The sequence below is a fragment of the Puntigrus tetrazona genome, chromosome 15, assembly GCF_018831695.1.
Source record: "Puntigrus tetrazona isolate hp1 chromosome 15, ASM1883169v1, whole genome shotgun sequence".
Lineage (NCBI taxonomy): Eukaryota > Metazoa > Chordata > Actinopteri > Cypriniformes > Cyprinidae > Puntigrus > Puntigrus tetrazona.
The window spans coordinates 12741046-12758812 of record NC_056713.1 but is presented as its reverse complement, the minus strand read 5'-3'; the positions used below and the strand labels follow the sequence as shown (position 1 = coordinate 12758812).

At 37.7% G+C, this 17767-nt stretch overlaps 1 protein-coding gene across 1 annotated transcript; it reads left to right on the top strand.

The window, feature by feature from the left end:
• The first annotated feature begins 1902 nt into the window (after window positions 1-1902).
• drd2a (dopamine receptor D2a) lies at window positions 1903-13900 on the top strand. The gene is made up of 8 exons (XM_043258255.1): window positions 1903-2281; window positions 4635-4939; window positions 7084-7193; window positions 7641-7777; window positions 9227-9426; window positions 10455-10538; window positions 10835-11183; window positions 12233-13900. The coding sequence occupies exons 2-8, from the start codon at window positions 4661-4663 to the stop codon at window positions 12418-12420; spliced, it is 1347 nt and encodes a 448-aa protein (XP_043114190.1). The 5' UTR covers window positions 1903-2281; window positions 4635-4660; the 3' UTR covers window positions 12421-13900.
• The last annotated feature ends 3867 nt before the right edge of the window (window positions 13901-17767 follow it).

The following is a 17767-nucleotide window of genomic DNA, read 5'->3' as shown; positions in this document are numbered from 1 at the left end:
TTATTTATATTGACTTATGAGGATTTGAGGAGGTAACAAAAAATTTGAATTGTCTGATTATTTATTTTCCCTTATGTTGTTACAAACTCTTTTGCAGAAAAGGAGATATTTAGAAAATGTCTGAGCGAAAAAGAAAGTGGATGGGGGTGAGGCAGAAAGTATAAAAAACGTACCAAACAAGTAATCCTTATCACATAAGTTTAAATTGACAGGGTGAGAAAATGTTGGCAGTATTCTTCTCATTTTCAGTGAACTGTTCCTTTAATTTGTACACAAACTTGTGACATTTTGGCCTTACAAGAAACGTCCTTTCCATTACAACATGAATTTATGCATAAAGTTACAAGCAAGCCAATCAAAAGAAGGCTTTTCCTTCACACCTACTCTATTTACTTGAATAACTGACAGATTTTTGGTCTGAAGCACCTTGTTGGAAGGAAAGAGCGCGCCAACGGCAGAGACTAGAAGTCACTTTCACATTTGACTTTCAGAGCCAAATGAATGCTGACTTCTACATTTTCCACCAGGCTATTGGAGTGCTGAACTTTTCAACTTGAAAGCTATAAGCCGCTTTCTGAATAGTTTACGATATAGAGCTTTGATATAAATAAACTGTAACCACAGTGCTAGTTGACCTGTGCTCTATCATATAATGAAAGTCGGTGGAGTTCACAGGTGGAAAGAAAGTAAGGGTTAGAAAGACATGATAAGTGAATTTTTGATTTCTGAGATATATCAAAAAACCAAATGCATTTGTTGTTGCCAGTTTCTACGCAAAAGGGTTTTATTAACCCACATTTTGCCATCATTATCTAGGGAGAGGTTATGCATTAGTTGACTATAAGAGGCACTGGCAATTTAGTGCACATAAAAGGTATATGACCTATCTGAAACATGATTAAAAATCCATTAAATACAGTATGTTCTTCATTAATGCAAGTATATGTTTGAAGTATCTTGAACATTCAGTGCTGCACATTATTTGCACTTGTAACTTCAATATGGTTTTATTGCATTGGTCCTAGCACACATGGTTGAGAGACCACACATTGGCACCAAATCCATTTTTCTGTCTACCATGTCTAAAGTCCTTGCACTCAGATCCAGTTCTCAAATCCGCTTTCTGTTGCTGTAGGGGAAATGGGGGCTTGATTTTTTGTGTCCAGACTCTTGAAGACCATTTGAAGGCATCTAATTCAATCCTTGCCCCCAAGACAAGATGCACAACTAATCTTCTGTGGGTACCAGTGATGTTTGCTCATATCTGGCTGCAATGTGGCATGTAATCTAGTTTTAGAAAATTTGTCACCTAACAGCTGTTAGTAAGTATCAGGAGACTGAGCTATGACAGATAAAGGCCATTTAAAGTCACATGAAATGAAACTGCGAACATCTTTGTTGTGACGTATATATTACAGTGCTTCTCAAAAGGGAAAAGAATGAGGGAGGGACCTAAATTTTGTCCTTTGGGAATTGATTGAATAGCAAAAGCTTGCCAGACATTGTCCCACTGGGCAAAAGATTTGATACTGCAAATGACAGATTTTTCTTTTTTCTTTTCTTTTATATATATATATATATACACATACACACACACACACACATATATATATATATATATATATATATATATATATATGTATATCTCAATCAATCATCTGGGGATCCACTGGAGATGAAACAAAAACATAGATGTAAATGCCATCCCTCGTTGCCAATTTTATTTAATTATAACCATGTTAATTCCAAACAAATATCCAATAAAAATATAAAATTACAGGGTTTTGAAAAGAAGGAAACTGTGATTAAAGAATGCAGCTCTTGTATTTTATTCTTACTGATGTTTATGTAACAGCCCCGCCTCGTTTCCCACCTTCTCAATCTCTGTTGGAGGGACTGAGGTTGTCCCTCAGTGGATGCTGAAGGTTACCGCGTGCGTAAAGCGCGCGCTCAGATGCTGCGCGTCGCTCACAGTCCGCTTGGACTCAAACGGATATGGGTTGCTCCTGCTAAGTGTAGTTTAACACCTTGGCGAAACCAGCAAAAGCATATCTACATCGTGTTCAGGTTGTTTTGATCGACAAAATGAAATTTCCCCGTGGAAGTAGTCGTGTTTGCCGGTTTACAGTGGTTGTGTTCACCCGTGGAGCTGTAATTAAAACAGAAGAGGAATACAGCCACAGTCGCTCGGATGGACAAGCGTACCCGATGGAGAAAAGTGGATTTTAAATCTAAGAAACGGGATACTTCCGCTCTTTGGATGAAAGTTGCGGTTTTGAAGGTACAGCACGGCACGTTCTCTTGTTTGTGAACTAGTTTTTTCTGCATTAATTAGAAAGCACAGCAGAGCTGCTAATGAACAGATATTCGCTTATGCTGACACTTCCAGAGAAACTTTGTTCCACAGCGTGAAGAAAAAAAAAAACAAGCATTTGTTTTAGAAGAGATGTGCGAACTGCTGGATGTAATCTTTTCCAATTAATTCAACCGCCTTTCAAAGTGACAGAATTGCTGTAATTTCTCTATGCGTACGATTATGTGTGTGTTTGACAGAGATAGAGAAACAGAGTTGTAACGCATTTCTTTTGTACACCTCGTCACTCTTTTTTAATTAATCTGAATTTAGAATAGCGTAATTATCAGGGTTTTTTTTAGTTTTGGTGTTTAGGGTCTCACATTATATTAGAAGTGAACATCTCTCTGTATATATTTTTGACTGTATCTATTATATAGGTCAAACTGCACTACGTATGCAATTATGTTAATCAAATACTTAATTATTCATACCTGCGTTAAAATCTATCACAAATAAACAGTAATATAGGCTACATAAACAGTGTAATTGTAAAAGATAGATAGATAGATAGATAGATAGATAGATAGATAGATAGATAGATAGATAGATAGATAGATTGATTTCTGTACTGATGCAGACAGTAAAGACAGGAAAGAGTGGGGTGAAGAGTGGGATAGAGGGAGGCTGATATTCATAAAATACACTGTTTATTTGTAGTTCCGCAGTAACCATAACCTTAACCATATTGTTAACCCTTACTTTTGCAGCATACGCAAATCTCAAGTTTCACATAACAGCTTGTATCTACACCTAACCTAATATAAGTTGTGACTTGTGTTTTGTCCTGTAAGACGTTTTATTTTTTTTGTAATGAACAAAAACTCATTTAAAGATGCATGCACACTCTGAATTGTTCTGATTGAAAATCCCATTACTAGCCTAACAAACAAACAAAAACAAACACAACAAGAAATTATTGATATGAGAAAAATGAAAAAGCTTCATTCAGTTGAGCTGTGATGCCTATTGCTTCCTCTGCAGGGAGCGTCAACTCTGAGACAGCTTTCATGATCAAAAGTGACACTGAGAAGGCTAAAGAGGCAATTATGTGGAAAAACCAATAAGTGGTGGTCCCTTTACACAAGAGTGGGTTATATCTGTGATTATGGTGTTTTGTATGTTTTTTTTCCCCAGCAGAATGCATTTTTACTATCATATTGAACGGTTTAAGTAATGACATATTGTTATTGCACATTTGATCATTTATGTGGCACATCTGCCGACAAGGTGCTGCTCAGACCCCGAGTGATGTTACATTCGAGGTGCGGCAAGGTGCAAGCATTCTCGCCTCTGTCGCTTTCCTTTATGCATCTTTCTTATTTACATACGAGCCAAAGCAGCGTAAAATTACCAGTGTGTTGTGCTCAAATGAAATTGGATATATAGCCAGGCATTTTTGGTAAACAAACTAAAATTCTATCTCTAGGATGTCGTTCCAAACCTGTGTGGTTTTATTTCTGCAATGAAACAGAATTTTTTTTTCCACACAATGGAAGTCCATGGTGTACAGTGTTCTTTTGTGAAATCCTTTGAATTCTTTAAGATTTACCTTGTCCCTTCCATCTCAAAGCCATAAGAAATGATCTATTCGTGACATATTAAATAATCTGAAACAAATAGACCTTTGTTCTGAGTTAGCTATGATTTAGATAGCCAGAATGGGTTCATTTGTCATGAAATTCAAAATTAATTTCATCCATTTCCACATTAGGGCTATAATAAATTTGGTGCTGAGCTCATGCAAATTGTGCAAAATCTGCTAAATATGGAACGAAAAGCAACTGCTCACTGTGCAGTTTCCTTTTTCTCAATTTGCGGAGACAGTATACACTACAAGGCCGTTTGTTGTGATATTTTGTGAAATGCTCTCACCTCCCCGCGTCCACTTATTATTTAGCTCATACCGCTTATGTTTCTGTCTGTTTTCTTGGACATCGTACAAGGGAAACAGTAGGGAGGGAGGAGATTATGTCCTAGTTAGTCAAGTCACATCTAGAGTTCAAACACAGGCTTTTCAGGACAGCTGTGCGAACGATCACCCATAAATAAAGGATAGACTTTACACAGTGTACCATGCGGCGCAAGGCCACAGCCCTATTCTCTCTAGTGAAAGCTTCTGCTCAGGTGTTCCAATAAGAAATTGATTTTTCATGCCAAAACTTAGTGGCACACGCTGTGCAATCTGGTTGATATGATAAGGCACACACTGGGCTACAAAACATGTGGCTTAAAATTCTGGATATCTGTCATTAAAAAAACCTCTTGTCTTTGGTCGTAGGGTCTCAGCTTGGCTTCAACCATCTGATGGAAGTCTTCACGGAGTATGCCTATAATGAAAGCTTCTTTGAAAATAGATCACAGGGCTTCAATGGCACGGAACAAGGGGGGAGGCACCAGTACAATTATTACGCCATGCTTCTCACACTGCTTATTTTCGTCATCGTCTTCGGCAACGTGCTTGTATGTATGGCCGTCTCGAGGGAGAAAGCCCTGCAGACCACTACCAACTACCTGATAGTCAGCCTGGCTGTGGCTGATCTGCTAGTTGCCACACTTGTAATGCCATGGGTGGTTTACCTCGAGGTAAGTATCTTCATGATTGGATGCTAAAACAGTTAACCACCAACCATCTGTGGTTTGCATTAATGCAAAGACGGGTTATTGAATTATTCTCACATGATAAGACTGCCATTTCTTGCACCATCTTCATAACTCATTAGAGTCAATCTGGGCATGAATTAACTGAGAAAAGCTGCAGGCACCGTCTTAAACCTCATTCTGGCCAATCAATTTGCAGTAGCCACCAGCACATGTCTACTTCTAGAAAATCTGATCCTAGCCACGGGTTAGTAGTTATTTTTTACTACCAAGAGAAGCCTCCCTGGTGTATGTGATTGAGCTGTACATATTAGCAAAGATATCAAATATCAAGCAAAATCCATAGGTTTGTTATGCACATGCACATGAAAATAGAGAATAATGCAGGCGGGTTGACTGTGTGATTATAAACTAAGCTCTGAACAACGGGTCAAAACTGACACTTCAGATGCAGCACACCAAATTTACAGCATTATTATAACTGGCTATATTAAATTAGCCTTTTGATGTCTTGTGGTGTGTTTTTCTCCTAAAGGGCAGCTCAGAGTAACTGTGTTCTCATCATTTATTTAGTTTGAATCATTTTTACACACAAACTGAACATTAAGGAGCGTTGTTGTGGGAAGGCTGAAATGTTTATTGGCTAAATATAAATGGCTGTTGTTGCATTGCAATACGAAAGTCCTCAATATTATTATTAGGGCAGATGAGATTATTATTCCAAATTTCCATAAACAGCCTCAGAATATCTTCAGAACATGAATGAAAATGAGTCATGAAAATAACCTAATTATACTAGCAAGAAATGACCAATAAAATCAAGTGCTTTAGCTTAGCTGCAGGGTTTTTAAACTGACAATTTAAAAAATGTTATCCTTTCGGTTCATTAATATGAATCTAAATTGAATTGCCCGTGCCTTACAGTGTGTTGAATTAGATTTGATTCAGTGCATAAAAATAGTCCTTTATCACCAGCTACTGACATAACAATTTAACTGGTAAAAACCGCTACTAAACAAAATTCATGATTTCAAAAATTATTTAAATGCAATTCTAAACATATTTGTCACACACACAGAATACTGTTCAACTAGAATGAAATGTCAGCTTGCATTCTAACGTAGTTCATTCTTATAGCAGTGGAATACATTTCCATTTTATCACAGCGTTTATCCTCTGAATACATTTCATTCTATTTAAATCTTTTTGCCTTAATTGAAGATAGAAATTTAAATGTATTCTCAGGTCAGTTCTAAACGCCACACAACCACTATTTATGGTAGCGCGTTTCAATTCTGAAAAAAAAAGCTAAAAAATAAATAAAATTGCGAAGTTAATGTCTCACAATTCTGAATTTTCATCTTTGAATTGTGAAAAGCAAACTCCAAATTTTGAGATATAAAGAATTTTTAATGTGCAGTGGAAAGAAGATTCAATACTCAGCTCTTTTCTGCAATTTTTTTTAAAGTGTCTATATCTCTAACACACTACATGCCTGTTCTGCGGGCCTCCCTCTAATTTTCTCCCTCTATTAGTGCAAGGACATGTTTTGATCACTAGCGGTGTCTGAGAATGATAGCGGTGAGCCTCATTTCATCTGAGTTTAGAGATATGGTGATGAACTGATTCAGGCAACTCACAGCCGCTTTCATTAGAGGTGTCAAATAATTCTTTAATCAATGACAGCGATGCAAACTCCAGAGGCGGGGACCCAAGACCATCAAGAGCTTTCTGAGTCCCACTGCTTGCCTGAGGACACACATTAATCAGAGGCAGCTCAGAAAGCTCTGCCAGCCAACTCAGGAGATGCGAACTGTGGATGAGGCTGACCTGTGCTATATTGCTTCTTTCTGCCAGTTTTATTGCATAAACCAGAGAAAATGCCAATATTTTATTGGTTTAAACATTATTATAGACTCCTGCAGTCTTGCGGACGAGAAAGACAGGTGGTTGTGGTATTACTATGGATATTTAGAAACTGAAGATATTAGTTATAGCTATGCTTGCCCAGAGTGCTTCTGGCAAGGTACTAACTATTGCACATTTGCAAGAAAACAGTGTAGGTTTGCATTCAGATGCATTTTTCTACAATTAGCAGAGCGTTTAGCTGTCCATGTCTGTCCTCCCAGGTGGTGGGAGAGTGGCGTTTCAGCACAATCCATTGTGACATCTTTGTCACCCTGGACGTGATGATGTGTACAGCGAGCATACTCAATCTATGTGCCATCAGTATCGACAGGTAGGTGTTTCTGCACTGCCATTATATGCTGACCGAGCCATAATTTGGTGGCTCAGCTCAAAAGAGGGAGCAACTCAGCTTCCTCACACCTGAAAATAAACCATATCTGGTGCTGAGGTTGTTGTTATATATAGACGACAACAACTTCATTGTACGTTGTCACTTACATTATCACATGAGCTCAGAACAGTAAGAAATACTTGTGAGATCAATAGAGGTTCATGCTAAACGTCTCCTCTATTTATATAGTGTGTAATCAGATACTAGAAGGAAAGTCTAAAAAAGGATTGTACAGAGGTCATGGGAAGCACCGAAATGTGGTTCTATGCATCATAGGTCACTTGATTGCTGGTATATTTGGAAAATTGCGTGCAGGAATATATGATACAGGTCATAAAAGGCATGCAAGATTACAACAAACCCATTTTTGTCTTGTATCTCTCACAGGTACACAGCTGTAGCCATGCCTATGTTGTACAACACACGCTACAGCTCCAAGAGGAGGGTCACAGTCATGATTTCTGTCGTCTGGATTCTGTCTTTTGCAATATCATGTCCACTGCTGTTTGGACTGAATAATACTGGTAAATATGGGGGAATAAATCATCAATATTCATATTTTTGGGAAAAGAAATGAATGCTACTATTGAACAAGGATGCATTGAATTGGTCGTTTACAGAATAAAGATTTCGATGTCAAATAAATGCTGTTCTTTGTATTAAATCAAAGAATCCTAAATGAACATATCAAGGTTTTTTGCAAAAGCACAACAGTTTTTTAACACTGAAAATAAATCTTGAGCACTTCAGCTTTGCTGTGAAAGTGAATACATTCTATTTTAAAACATATTTAGACAGAAATAGTTCTTTTAAACTGTAATGATATTTATAATATTACTGTTTTACCTAATTTCTTTTTTTTTTGATCCAACTAATGCAGCCTTGGTGAGCATGTGAGAAAAAAATCCTGCTGACCCCAAAATTTATTTGAACAGCAATGTATATTGCGTTTTTTAGTAGAGCTGTCAAATCAACCACACATCTTAATTCAACGATATTCTGAATAATGAATCAAATGAAAGACAATTCACTGCATGTATTTGTGGAGAAATGATATTGATAAAAACCCATTAAATTATTGTGGCAGACATGAAAAGCAGCATTGAAAGTCAATAAACTGTTTTATATTTATAAGCTTATATGCATTGTTCTGCATAATAATTCTGCAATAATAACCATAAGGAATATGATAGCTAAATTCTGTGTAAGTGGATGCCTTAAACTCAAAAAAAATGCCTTTTTCTTATTAATATTATTATGGCACAACAGCTTGTTCTGAATAAATAGAGAATTAGTGTCATTAACTTGAATGCACACTGTTAGGGGCGGCTAATATTAAGTTAGGTCACTGCTTCATTTAAAAGTTATATTAGAAGAAGTTATTTAATCAGCGTTCTTCTGCTTGAATGCTCATGCTTGGAGGACGAGGTCAGGGAATTGTGGGCATGAACAAAACAAATCATAATGTAAGAGACTGGGAAGCTGAGCATACACCAGAGTATTTAATACAAGTATTATATCAACTGCTGCACTGATACTTCACTTCTTTCTCTCTGTGTCTGATAATTTGTTAATATATTAGTATGCCAGGAGACAATTTTCGAGAATATTTTTGAACAAAAAAGGTTTTCATTATTCTAAAACAGATTAAAAATTCACTACACAGTTATTTAAATATGCTTTTAAGATGAGCATGTTTTAAATTTTTGGGGTTTTTTTTCAGAATTTTAGACATTTAAAAAAATTTTAATTGTCCCCTGCAGAACTTTGAATGTGAATAAATCAAAAAACATTCAAATGAATATAACTTTAAAAAGAAACGGTTTACTTTTTACACTCATTTAATAAGTATTTCAGTTTCTTTAACATGTAGGTTATTGACCCAGACATAGTCAACAAACTCAACATTTTTTTTAAATAATACACAATACATAAGACAATGTCACTAATTTTCACTCTATTTTTTATTCCAGTAACTCATGACGATGCTCTGTGTGTGATCGCAAACCCTGCCTTTGTAGTGTACTCCTCTATTGTATCCTTCTACGTTCCCTTCATCATAACACTGTTAGTATACGTGCAGATCTACGTGGTACTGCGAAAGAGACGGAAACGTGTCAACCACAAACGCACATGCCCCGTTACAGACATGGATATGAGCTCGACATTAAAGGTGAGAACAGCTGCGGGACGAGGAAAATTTCTACTTACTTGGCACTCCAGTAGAGTTTAGTGAAGTTGGATTGTTAAAAATTGCAGTGTCAATACATCAGCCCTGACTTTCCCATTAGCTCTAGATCAGTAATATAGCAGTAGCGGTATATCTGTAATGAACAGTTGGATAGTAGTAAATAGCAGTACATTTTTTTTTAGATCGGTGATTATAGCATGTCTAGTATGACCTTTTCACGTTTTTTTGCTCGTATTGATTCTGCGATGTACAGCAAATCAATGTGTGCCATGCAGGAAATAACCGCTGCTTCATACGACTGTTATTAAAATGCATGGCTATAGTCTGCATTGTTTTACAGGGAGCAAAGACGCCCAGGCTTCACCGTGGAGCATGTGCCGCAGCAGAATAAATTCAATATAGCATTATTCAAAGAAACCGATAGCTTATCTACCCATTCTAAGCTTCTGCAAGGGCATCAGTGCATTATTGAGAGCCTTTTGTGGTTAGGGAGTTCTCATACTGTGTCCTGACGGCATAAGTAAGCACCTCCTATCAGTGGTTTCTGTCACTGCGGTGTCTCCTCTAAAGCATTCTGATGTGAAAACAGCTCAGATCAACATCATGTTTATTTCAGGAGCGCTTTCATTTTGATGTGCAATACTCGTCCTTATCTTTCTATATAGCTAGTTGTTGTTTTCAAAACGCTGAACTTTTGGATTTAGATCTGAAACGATCTTTAGATTGGCCGCTTATGCATCCGAAAACGTATGAGATTGAGAATGCAAATCCGTTGGCAATCCTCGGGTACTCTAAAATGGAAACTTTTCCTAGCGCATTACCGATGAACATGATCTATAAGCTGACATTTGCACAAAAATATCACTGTGACCGAGTGGAATTACCAACCTTCCTGTTGCACGTTTCTATAATTGCAAATACATTTGAACTGAACCTAGGTCAGGACAACTAATTCCTTTCTGGTCTAAATGTGTCAAAACAGTCTGGCGTTTCTCCCTTGTGTGTTTCAGAAATGCACCCACCCTGATGATGTGAAACTCTGCACCGTGATCGTCAAGTCCAGTGGGAATTTTCCCGTGAACAACAAAAACGTGGTACAGCCAATTTCACTTTCTTTCCAAATAGCGCTCTTGACAGTGTTCTTGAGCTTCTCAATGCTTGTCATACGCACCAGAAGAAATAACGACAGATGACATTTGAGAAATGACAGTGTGTCTGCAAATATTAAATGTTAATCTCTGCAACCAGTGTTATGTTGACCGAAAAAATACACTGTTCTGTTATCAAATGATCTGTTTGATAAAGAGAGGCAATTCATTTCATTTTATTATCAAATCCTGAGCACTTCAGCACTAATTTTAACCAAAATGATTTCTTATTTTTTTGTTAGATCTTCATAAAGGAGGTGGTAAACAACGGTGATGACATCCAAATGGATGAAATGACAAACTTAAACCCTGCGAGACAGAGGAAGCAGGATCAGTCTGGTACAAGTCAACAACACAGCAGGCTGGTTAACTCTAATCTAAGAGAGACTGGCATATCACACCCATCGCCTGAAGCTGGAGTCAAACCTGAAAGAAATGGCAACACCAGCAATATCACGAAAGGGGCCAAAGCATTCGAGATCCAGGTCTCCCCCACCGGCAAAACACAGACATCGGTCAAGACTCTTAACAAACGCAAAATCTCCCAGCAGAAGGAGAAGAAGGCTACTCAAATGTTAGCTATTGTCCTTGGTAAGCATTGCTTTACAGTGCTTTAATGGTGAAGCGTGTGATTGAAGTTAAACAGTTTTGGTTGATTTGCTCGTTAAAAGTGTAAACCCTCTGGACTTTTCAAAACATTGCTTTGTATTTCATCATCACAACCAGCAACCCTGCCAGATCTGCGTAACAAAACTAGCCCAATGGCTAATCAAAAACTAGTGCAATAACCCTAGCCAGCATATAAAAAACATATGTACTTAATGTAGCTATAATTTACATCCACTGTTATGCATAATACACAATATCACATATACAATATACAGTAGAAATCATAAACAGATAGTCTTTGTAGAGAATCCTAAAAATTGTCCCTCCTTTACAAAACAGTTAAGATCTAGCACAGTTATAATCCCCTCATTGTGAGTTATGAAAGTTTCTTATTTTGGTTTTGGGAGTCTCAAAAAATAGGCTGAAAACTATTTTTTCTTATACTATGCATTAATTTTTTATCTTATTTTGTTCAGCGACTCCCAAATGATCTGTTCAATGATTCATTCAAATTATTAGACGATTTCATTTAAAAAAGTGTGTGTGAAAGCGTCATCTAGTGGCAAAGAATGAATTAGCATTTTCATTCAAACCAAAGTGGAAAAAAAAGTGGGTGTGCTATCTTTTGAGAACTTTACACACTGTGCACTTTCAGATTTAAAGCTTTGCAGGATGTTTACGTTCAAGTTCTCTGTGTTACATACTGCATGAAAGGTCATTTTCAAAACTCTATAATAGGGGCACTTTAAGTAATCTGTCAAACTTTTTTACCTGCAGAGAAAAACAGTATCTCTGGGCAACGTTTGAAAAGTAGCCCAATTTTGAGGCAAATCCGTAGACTGTTTGTCCAACCAGTAGCATACAGATTATTGTGTTTGATTTTAATGGTGTGAAAATGACCCACTTCAGCTTTAATTTAACTGAATGTTGTTCAGTATGTAAACATATACCCCAGAAAGAAACATTTATATAGTTTTCTTAACATTTCCCACCCGAACCTGAGTTATTACCTCTGTGTGCTTTATTTTCAGGTGTATTTATCATCTGCTGGCTGCCGTTCTTCATCACGCACATTGTGAACACTTACTGCCAAGTCCCTCCTGAACTCTACACTGCCTTTACGTGGCTGGGCTACGTGAACAGTGCTGTAAATCCCATCATATACACCACTTTCAACATTGAGTTTCGCAAAGCTTTCATTAAGATTTTACACTGTTGAAAGAGAACTCACTTCGCCGGAGCAGAAGGAATAGAAATGATACCTCATCTGCAGTGGACACACTGTAAAACTTCAAATAAAGAGATTTTAAATTGGATCCCATGTGGACTGCGGCCTGGGGGGCTACAGCTCTTGCATTTAATGGAGATTAAATCTAAAGGAATGTATATAAATTGTCTGTATTACAAAAATTGTTCCATGATCACGTTGCCAAGAAAAGAAAAACACAAAAAAAATCCCTGGAGGAAATGGGGCTTAAAGCAGTATTTTCGGCACAGACAAAAACGCTTGTTTGGAATTGCTTCAAGCAATGCCTCTGCTTATCTGTTTGTCAGTATTGTTATTATTTTGATTATTTAACATAAATGTAAAGTGGAAACAGCGTTTTAAATCTTAATAGTACATACTGCGATACAAACGGATGCTTTGTAGTAACCTGAATAGGCCATGCATTGCATGGAGGTTGTAATTTATTTGCCGAAAAAGCTTATTTATGCCAGTCATGTTTGCAATGTTATGTCCAGCGTTTATAATGTTTGTTAGATGTTCTCTCAGAAAACTAACAGCAGGCAGAAACCTTAAATAATACATTCAGCAAATCTATAATCAACTGTAATTTTTGTACCAATATCAAAGCATTTGTGCCACATCTACAGCAACGTGGATTTAAAGCAGAGAAAACGAATACAATTTCGCTGTGATTTTCAAACAAACAAAAAAAAAACCCTGAAAGTCATTCGTCAGCCTTCCTGGTGGAATCATTAACCATTTTAGCTCTTTGTTTTGGCCTTGAGGAGGTAAAGATAAAACTGATGAGTGAAAAGGGAGGATAAGGATGAACTGCATGCAGTCCCTGGGGTCTGGATTGTGTGAATGGACGACAGCATCAGCCAAACGTGCAAAAACGTGTCGGCAAAATGAGTGTATACTTAAATTTTTTTTTTTTTTTTACTATTTATTATGTTTATATATGTAGCTTTTCATGCTTTATATGACACACTTTGAATGTGATGGGCCTGCCGTTGCATTGTAATGCATGTTCTCATAAGATGTATGTTGCACAATGGTATAAGCTTATTAATAAAGTAATTGTGCACTGACACTTTTAGATGTTTTTAGTGACACAACCCAACAAAATCTGCTAGCTGACATCAATTTCTTGGTTATCACCGTAAACCCTGGACGAACTATAGGGACAGACTTTTAAGCAAACTTCATGGGAGCAGAAGAACACTGGAGCCATTAAACAAAGTTTCCAGTCCCTGGCCTGAGGGCTGACTCAACTGATGTGGCACAGAGTGTTTGATATGAACGCATGTTCTGAGGACAACACAATGACATTAGCCCTATGGCAACCATCTGTGGACACAGCTGATGATCAACATAGTTTTTTGGCTATGCATAACTACAAACTACTGCACACACAATGCTAAACTTTTTGATTACACTAAGTTTGTGTAGTTTAAAATGTACTTTTTGTTGTCAGGATCCATATAAAAATTAAAAAAATTTAAGGGAGAGTTCACCCCAAAATTTCTCAAGCAGTAAGATGAACATAACTTTTTTTTCAGATGAGGGATTTTTGCAAAAATAATCCATCTCTGTAAATCCATATATGGTATGACATGATATATCATGCAAGTGTACAGGAGCACCCAAACTGAGGTTCAAAAACATGAGACAAGAAAAAGAAAGTCATACTGTATATTTGAAATGACAAATAATGATAGTATTTTCATTTTTGGCTAGACTATCCTATCAAGGTCTCTAGCCTTTAACTAAACTATTTACAGTATCTGCCAGCAGGGGCAAACTACTGATTATCCATTTTTTATATTTTCCAATTTTAAGTTCTGAATATTATTTCACGAGTTTTGAAGGGATGCTGTGAACAAGACATCGAGGTAAGAGGCTTGTGTGAATTTATAGGAGGCTTCTCTTGCTCTGGTTGGATAATGGCATGATTAGGAAACGAGAAGCCAGCCGGGTTAATAATCAGTGCTTGCTCCTCACGAAATTTGTTTATAGCTAAACATTATTTAGTTACATAGAATTCATACATACCTACTAATACTAGTGAGTGTGTGTGTTTGTGTATTAGTGCTACTGAATCATTTATTGCATTAAAAAAATATATATATATTTTTCTTTTCCTCATGTAATATGAGAATATATACATGTATATTTAAATATATATATACAATTTACATTATATATAAATATACAGTATTTAATACAAATATATATATATATAAATTATATACATGTTTGTATTTATGAATGTGATTGTTTGACAGCACTATATATATATATATATATATATATATATATATATATATATATATATATATATATATATATATATATATATATAAATGCATCACAAATGAAATTACAGTGTCTAAGATAAAGTGACATTATAAATCATCAGCCTGTGTTGACTGTGAAGCACAGATCACTGTCAGATTTCTCAGGGCCAGGCAGAGACGGCCTTAAGAAGAGATTAAACCTGTGGTGTTCGACCCTCGGACCCTCAGCACCAGGGATGTGTAGAGCACTAGTCATTTATTTCACATTTCCAGATAAAATATCAAGAAGACTTTTCACCACTTGTTTGAATTGCATCACAGATATGGGTGTATGCGAAAGTGCTGCATGTGAATAATGAATTTGCTCGGAAAAAACGAGAGAAACTTGAGCAAAGTAAACTTTGCACTTGGCTTTTCAATAGAAACAGATTGAGAACTCGAAATTCTTAAAGCTTCATTAGCCGACTAAATTACCTGTTAAAAATAACTTGTTAGCACGGCCGCTAACAACGGAGAGCAGCCTGGTAATTAGCACTAAAAACTCCTGAATGCAAAGTATTACACTGCGCTCAAGAAACGTCATGAATTTGGACAGTTTCTAATTAACTGAATTGCTCCTTTGATACCCAGCAATCAGGGTTATTTTTCCTACGAGTCAACAGAAGTACAAATGCGACGGCAGGTTTCATCGTCAGACACGGTGTTCAACAGCCCTTGATTGCTGTCGCCACTTAACCGAACCTGAAAGGGGTCACGTGGGTGGGATATTAAGTCAGGTGAGAGAACGTAACGAGGGAGGAAGGGTAACGCTTACAAACCATTCGATGCTATTTGACTTTAAAAACTCATTCGTTTTACAGTTTTTGTCTCGCAGTATCCCGTCACCTTAAATTTCTGGGACCTTAAAGACTTTGGGATTTAAATCTCCGGGCTAGGGATGTTGGGCTGAGAATGAGTTGTGCATGCAAGTAAATAGAAAAAGAGAGAGAGTGAGAGAGAGAGAGGGAGAAAGGGAGGGTGTGAGGGCTCCCACGGCGCTGAAGATATAATCACTTGCTTGGCACGTTTACCCCCCTCCTACGAGTCCAACTAAAGAGAATTAAGCTGGGCCAGCTGAGCCACAGGCAGGTGCTGTGTTTGTTTTTCTGATGTGTTAATAAGAGCGCTCCTGCTGCCCGCTGGACCGTCCTCCACACACCCCACCCAGTCAAACCACACGCCGCCGATCCATTTAACAGGGCAATGCTGTCAGGAATTGCAAATAGAAGTCATTTGTCTGCGCAATTATGTAATCATTTGAGGAAATAACATCGAACTGTGGCCCTCCCAGCCCTTCGAATCAAATCAAAGCAGTGTTTTGATTCGAAGGGAATTTTGATCGACTAGATCTGCCATTTATACATCCATTTTCAAAGCAGACGTTTCGCTCGAGCAGTTTACAGGAAAGTAGGATACAATCAGTCAATGGGTTACTAAGGGAAACGGTTGTTTACTTCATTGTGAATCTCACAAATGTTGATATTATAATAACCATTTGTTAAATGTTTCCATTAGGAAAAAAAATACTGTAATTCCATGTCATCTAACCTAATTTAACCCTCTTCAGTTGTTGTTTTTTTAAAATAATGCTGATACCAAGTTTATAAGGTATGAAAATATAAAAAATAGATAAAAATTACATTTATGAACAGAACACATTTGACGCACACAAAGGTGTGATGATTTTTATGAAGTAGCACATGATATGCAAAATGATATGTGCATGATATGTGTTTTTTTACTCGATTTGCTAAATTGTACACTTGATTTTCTAATTCTTTCCCTCGATTTGCAAATCATTCGCACAATTTATAATTCGAGGGAGGGAAACTGTAAGTGGAGCACACGATTTAGCTTACTATTATTTCCTGGGTTTCATGCAGGGCTCTGTAGAGTTTAGGTCTTATGTCATGTGGAGAAATCCATTTAAACACTGAACTTGATTTTTTTGTCGAATTAAATACGGTTTTAAATGTTAGTGATTTCATAATCAAATTCAAACACGCTTTTTAATTTGAACTGAAAGATCGCTGTAACTGACTAAGGACTCAATACTATTTACAACCTGAAATAAACATGAATGAACACCTGAGATTATTATTGATAGAAATAGTACAACTTGAGATCTGGGCTGTCTCTCATGTAATCGTGCCGTTGTCACGTTCCCCGGACTTTGTTATTGTTTTCATCTTGTGCCATGTGCTCCCTGTGCCCTGCCTTCCCTCTGTGTTAATTGTATGATTGTCTGCAGCCGTGTCTCGTCAGTCTCGTCAATTACCCTGTGTATTTAAGTCCTGTGTTTTGAGTTCTGTTTGTCCGAGCGTCAAGGTCTATACCCTATGTCTTTACCCGATGTCTACACCTGTGTTTAGCCTGCCTGCCTGTTCTACCTGCCTGCCTTTTTGTACCTTTATTTTACCATTTTGGAATTAAACCCTTTTATTTTCATTTAATCTCGTTGTGTGCTCTCGTGCTTACCACACAACCGTGACAGAACGCTCGGACCACAAAAAAGTAAATAGCGCGTATTTTCCCCCTTATTTTTGGTTTTTTGTTTGTCATGTTTGCCCAGTTCAAAGACCCAAACTTCCTCATCCGCCTGCTGGAGCAGGGGGATTGCTCTCTCGAGGACTATACAGAACTATTCCTCGAACTGGCCAACGACTCCGCTACCGGACTGCTCTCTGCTCGAACTCTATTTCCGCGGACTTCACACCTCCAGCCAAGCGCAGCTGTCCGGGAGCGGTCCTCGAGAGAGCCTCGCCACAGTCGTCCAGTGGGTGCTGGTGTCGTGCAAATCGTCAATGATGGTTGCGCCTGAGGACAACGACACCAGCCCCACTCCAGATCCAGAGCCTAGCCCATCCCTTCACCGCAAGGTCGAGCCCCAGCCTGAGCCCACCGCTGACACGGGGGCGGAGTCGAGCGCGACCACGGACCCATCGCCAGAGAGCGACAGAGCCGTGGAGCGCAACAGGACCCGAGCCGTATACGTCAGA

Coding starts and splice junctions, on each gene's coding strand:
- drd2a (XM_043258255.1), top strand. CDS start 4,661: ATGGAAGTCTTCACGGAGTATGCCTATAATGAAAGCTTCTTTGAAAAT. Junction 4,940..7,083: donor CATGGGTGGTTTACCTCGAG/GTAAGTATCTTC, acceptor CTGTCCTCCCAG/GTGGTGGGAGAGTGGCGTTT. Junction 10,539..10,834: donor CCGTGAACAACAAAAACGTG/GTACAGCCAATT, acceptor TTTTTTTGTTAG/ATCTTCATAAAGGAGGTGGT.